The 5,448-nt window shown below is 35.1% G+C and overlaps 1 protein-coding gene across 1 annotated transcript; it reads right to left on the bottom strand.

The window, feature by feature from the left end:
* Nucleotides 1–945: 945 nt before the first annotated feature.
* On the bottom strand, nt 946–2,805 carry LOC139884467 (uncharacterized). Its single transcript, XM_071868496.1, has 2 exons — nt 2,713–2,805; nt 946–1,973 (listed from the first exon to the last, which is right to left on the bottom strand). Exon 2 carries the CDS (start codon nt 1,961–1,963, stop codon nt 1,106–1,108), a length of 858 nt encoding a protein of 285 aa, XP_071724597.1. The 5' UTR covers nt 1,964–1,973; nt 2,713–2,805; the 3' UTR covers nt 946–1,105.
* Nucleotides 2,806–5,448: the final 2,643 nt, after the last annotated feature.

The raw sequence follows: 5,448 nt of genomic DNA, 5'->3' as shown, positions 1-5,448 counted from the left end.
TGAACGTGTGGGTGGTTAAGTCCCCTGAGTGATCCCGTACTACTGTTCAAAATAATAATAATAATAATAATAATCTCAAAGTACTTTTATTATTACATGAATCATGAATGAATAAGACAAGGAACTGGTTGCAAATGGACGGTATCAGCAAGTCTCACAAATGCATCCGAAAGCCTTATTTTGCCACAAAAACAGTCTCCAACTGCAAATATTGTTTAACACATTTCTGATAAGACAGAACAAATTACAAGAGACACCGTATCATGACTTTCACTCAGTAAAAAACAAATCAAAATTATGACTCTTGACAAAAATACATGCGAACGAGACACAAAAACAGCCAAAGAAAGACAAATGATCAATAAAGTTTTCGTCTTTGACTTCATAATAATGAAAAAAACATAACATGGTTTTGAAACTTACTTGAACAAGTCCTCAGCTCCCAACCAAGATACAGGTACAAGTCTAAGGTGGACTAATTTTTAAGGACTTTATTTCCAACATAAGTTTCTTCATATATTTATTCACAGTACATAAATCATTATAATTAGTATGCATACATACAAGGAGAAAATTCAAGAATACATACAGTGAGATACACAAGAGTAGCTGAAATGGCGTTGCAGTGTGTCATCAGCAGATGCATGCCATTATGCAACATGGAAATTGAACGAAGACCTTACCATAGGAACTGCAGATGTGGAATGCACAATTTGAACGATAAATCTTTGGATGATTGTTATAATTCCAAACACATTAAACTTTCGTTTCGAAAGAAACACTTGGGGAATAAGTACTATTCGTCCTTAAAAGCTTCGGTGGCGAGAGACGAGAATGAAAGTCTACAATCATAGTACTCTGTAATATATTTGTATACTATAAGTTCTAGTATTTGTTTTGTTTTTTGTAACAAAAAATAAAAATAAAATTTAATAACACTAAACAGATATGAAGATCAACAAAGTACAAACGATACAAGAGTAAACCACAACAACGAGCCCTACCAAAAATATATATCAATGACATATATAGAGTTAACCAATCAAACAAATCTTAACCCATCAAAAAACAATTATGCTGGACTAAACCAAAACTGTTACACTGATCATGCTATATTTGCATTGATTAAAGTTTTACATCCAACCGAACCACCAGAAGTTATCATTAAATGTGAACCACATAACCTAGCAACACAACCATCTGTTGTAGCCAAATGAGGCTGCACTTGCTCCCATATCTTCTTCTTTGCAATTTGGTTAGCCGAAGCAGCTTCCGGAAGCTTCTCTTTCTCATCTTCGGTTCCAAACCATATCCTCTCACCTGGAACTGACCCCACAGGTGGTTCGAGCAACTCAACATTTTCATGTGAAGCATCAGAAGCAGCCATAAGCATTCCATATGACTTCACCCCACGCATGTTTCTTGGTTTCAAGTTGGCCAAAACCACAACACTTTTATCTTGTAAATCATCAAGTGGGATGTATTTAACGAGTCCGCTACATATTATTCTCGGTTCAGGTTCACCAATGTCTATTTCTTCAACGTAAAGCGAATCGGCTTCTTCATGTCTCCAAGCTTTTAAAATCTTCCCGACCCTTAAGTCTAACGTATTTGCCATATCTTTAACCTTCATCATATCAACAACATTTTCTTCTTTCTCTTTGTTATTATCTGAGGAGGTTGTTGCGGGAACCGGCTCGTTGGTTACACTTGAGGATGTGCAAAATGGTCTCGATTTCAATACCATTTGTGACGTCTTTCTTGGCATATATGATGTTGAAAGCGACACATAGTGTGTACTAATTTGGTTTAGTTGCTGGTTTGCCTTTAATGCATAGTAGTAATTTGAGATAGAAGAACATATAGAAAGCAGTGGACGAAAAGTAATACCGCCCCTGCAATTTTGATTGCAGTACGAAAGTAGGCGCAACCCGCTAGTTCTTGGAAGACTGGCTGGCACCATCTTAATTAGTCTGCACCTCAGAAACAGATTTCGGTAACCACAAAAGTGAAATTTATAGTGATCCTATTCATGCTAAGACCAATGTGTAGGCCGTATTATCTTGTATTGGCAACAAAAATGAGATCGAAACCGTCACGTCTGTAAGTCAACTAAAAGAAACAACTTTATTTAGCTTCTAAAAGTCTCATTTGTAGTAAACATAAGTAGATTTTTCACTTATGTTATAAAAATGAAATCATGTACACATATTAAAAGATGCAAATGTGACTAAGGAACACATGAACAAACGGGTCATTTACGCTGGTCTATTCGCCAAAACACCTGTGTCCTAATAATTTGAACTATTATTAAGTATATAACTAGCGACTTACATAATCATATAAGCTTACATAAACTAAATTATTTCAGTATTAATAAATTTTATTGAATAAATCTGTATTATCTTTCAGACAACACTGCTAGTCATTTGGATGCTGAATATTTCATATTTTTAACCCAGCATTTTCATATGAGTAATTGGGTATAAAACTTTAACATTTGAAGTTCCTAATTAGACCCTGCGCATAAGTAATCAGATTGATTGTAACACAATAACAGTATAAATAAACTAGGTTAATCAATAACAGACTCACCTACTCAAATTAGGAGAGTATTTTGATATATCTATACAGGCTAAATTAGTGCACCTAAACCCTAAACAGCATCAAATTAACAGGATACAAACATTCAGTTAAAATTTAGAAATTTACCTAGTCGAATCAATTGGTCAGAGCAGCTGATTGGGGCTACTACGCCGGTGACGGAGATATGTAGTTGGAGTGGTGGGGATTTTACGTTTTGTGATCTGTTTGATAAGCACACGAATACGAATAACTTCAATATCTACCCTTGATGTTATTTTCACTTGCAAAACAAATCCACAATTTCATTTTCCTCTAGGATGGGCCGCTAATAAATACAAAATAAAACTGGGCTTGGTATGAGCATGAAGTTGCCATAAGGCCCATTCATAAAAATACAACCAATTTTTTAGTGAGAGAAGCTCAAACCCGCTTGTATATTCCAAATACACTGGAATAATCGACCAATCACTTTGGACATCCCATTACATAGCAAAGTACCAAACTTGCCTGATAACTCTCACTGTCGATTTTTAAACGAATGTGTTTGTGTTTGTTACCCCACCTCCCAAACCTAAGAGAAACCACCCCCAAGCTCCCATAACAAAGCAACATCACTGAAAATCCCGTCGTACCGCTCGAAATTTCCCCAAGAAAAACTCGCGTCATCAAACCCGATATTCATTCAGAAACTACAGCAACTTCGAAAATTCTTATCTGAAATCCAACGGTGAGATCATCGCCAAATTTTCTACATCTGCGACTATGTGTCTGCTACCTACAATCCAAAAATCAAGGCAATAAAACGCTTAATGAACGTGATATGAATTTTCTTCTTTAGTTGTGCATGAACATCTGAATTTGATAGTTGAATCATTCGTTTGCAAAGGATTGCAAAAAATGAGAACTCGGATTCGACACCCGGATCACCCGAAAAAACTCTCCACAATGAACCCACCGATCTACCTCTGACTCTGTAACCCTTGCTAACGATCGTTATGTGACGACCCTGAAATTTTCGACCAAATTTAAACTTATTTTTTATATGGTTTCGACATGATAAGCAAAGTCTACTAAATTGAATTTCAAAATTTTTGAACTATTTTATGAAATCATTTGACCTTCGACCAGTTCCGACGATTCACGAACAATTAATTGTAAATAGATATGTGTGTGTGTGTGTGTGTATATATATATATAATAATAATAATAATTGAAAATATAATTTGAAATATTATATGTTTTTGTTATTAAAATTAATTATGTAAAATAAAATAATAATATGATATTATGATAATTATTATTTACAAACACATCTATATAAATAAAATATATTAAAAATAAATATTAAATGATTGTAATACTCGTTTGATGTTTCGATTGATATTAAGCAAGTTAAATTCAAACTTATGTAATTTTAAAATAAACGGTGATACGAAAATGAGTTCTATAAATATTAGGTTTATTAAAAATGTATTTAGGAACTATTTGTTAAGTTTTAACACTTTTTATATTTCACCCATAGATGAGAGTGACATTTGATGTAATTTTTATTTAATAAATTAATGATCGAATTTTATACTATAATAATGACCAAAATAAATAAATATAGTTAATTTAAAAATATGGGATTTTTCTGAACACTTTTATCCGCCACTGGTTTCGCACGATACACAGTCCGTGAAAACTGTCGGCAGATAAATCTAAAACTCCGGTTGCATTACTGTTTCTTATGAAATCACATGTTTTATTAGTATTAATATAATATTATTAATTCATTATATATACATAATTATGCATACAGAGATGGAGATATCAAACCCACCATCTCCCTTTCTCTTTCACTTCTACAACCGCCGTGAGCATCGCAACCACCATCTTCTAGCACCACTTCACTGGTCACCAACCGCCACTAGGCTACCATCATCCACCACCACCTTCAAACCGAGAATAATCACCATCATCTTGACCACTCTCAAACGCCAACACCTTTGAACACCATCACCACCGTGATCAGTTAAACACCATGGCAACACTACTCTCGGCCATCAACAACCTACAACAACCGTCACCCTCAACCGCCATCAACCACCACTAACCACCATCTCTCTCTATCTCTCTCTCTCTCTCTCTCTCCTATTCTCTATCTTAACCCTCGTGAACCACTTAGAAACCCATTTGAACATTATCATTTGAACCACCACCAAACTTGCAACCACTACAAGTTGTTTCTGTTTCAACAGCTCAATCACCACCACCTAACTATTATTCGTTGCTGCTACTACAATTTGTTTCTGTTTTTGCAGCCGGGATCACCAACAAAAATCCAACAAAACCTGCTGTTTAATTTCGTGACATAAACCACCACAAATCGCCACAACCATCTTCACCATGAACAACCCATGACTATCTTCGAAAACCTTAGTTCCTACATATTTCTGCTTGTTTTGTTCCAACACCCATAAACCCACTTAATTCTTGTTAAATGGATCGACCATCACCTCCCTTCTACTACTTCTGTTCTCTATTATTTATCGGTGAACACCAAAACCAAACCAAGCTCCAACACCTGCTGTTGCTATGATTTTTAGCTATTAACCAAGACCCATGAACACCTCCTTGAAACCCAAAACAGTAAAATCTGCTACAACTATTCGACCCAACCAATCACCATAACCATCGAAACCCATCACCATTTTATTTTATTTTTCTTATTTAATTCGTGAACAACCCCATCGAACAAGCTGCTGTGTTCTCCTTCTGTTTCTATTCAGCAAGAAGAATGATGGTGATATCAAAATTGATGATTATGACGTGATGATGATGGTACGTATATGACGATGTAGAGAATCATGATGATGATTA

The sequence above is a fragment of the Rutidosis leptorrhynchoides genome, chromosome 1, assembly GCF_046630445.1.
Source record: "Rutidosis leptorrhynchoides isolate AG116_Rl617_1_P2 chromosome 1, CSIRO_AGI_Rlap_v1, whole genome shotgun sequence".
In the NCBI taxonomy this organism is placed as follows: Eukaryota; Viridiplantae; Streptophyta; class Magnoliopsida; order Asterales; family Asteraceae; genus Rutidosis; species Rutidosis leptorrhynchoides.
This window is presented reverse-complemented; position numbering and strand designations above follow the sequence as displayed.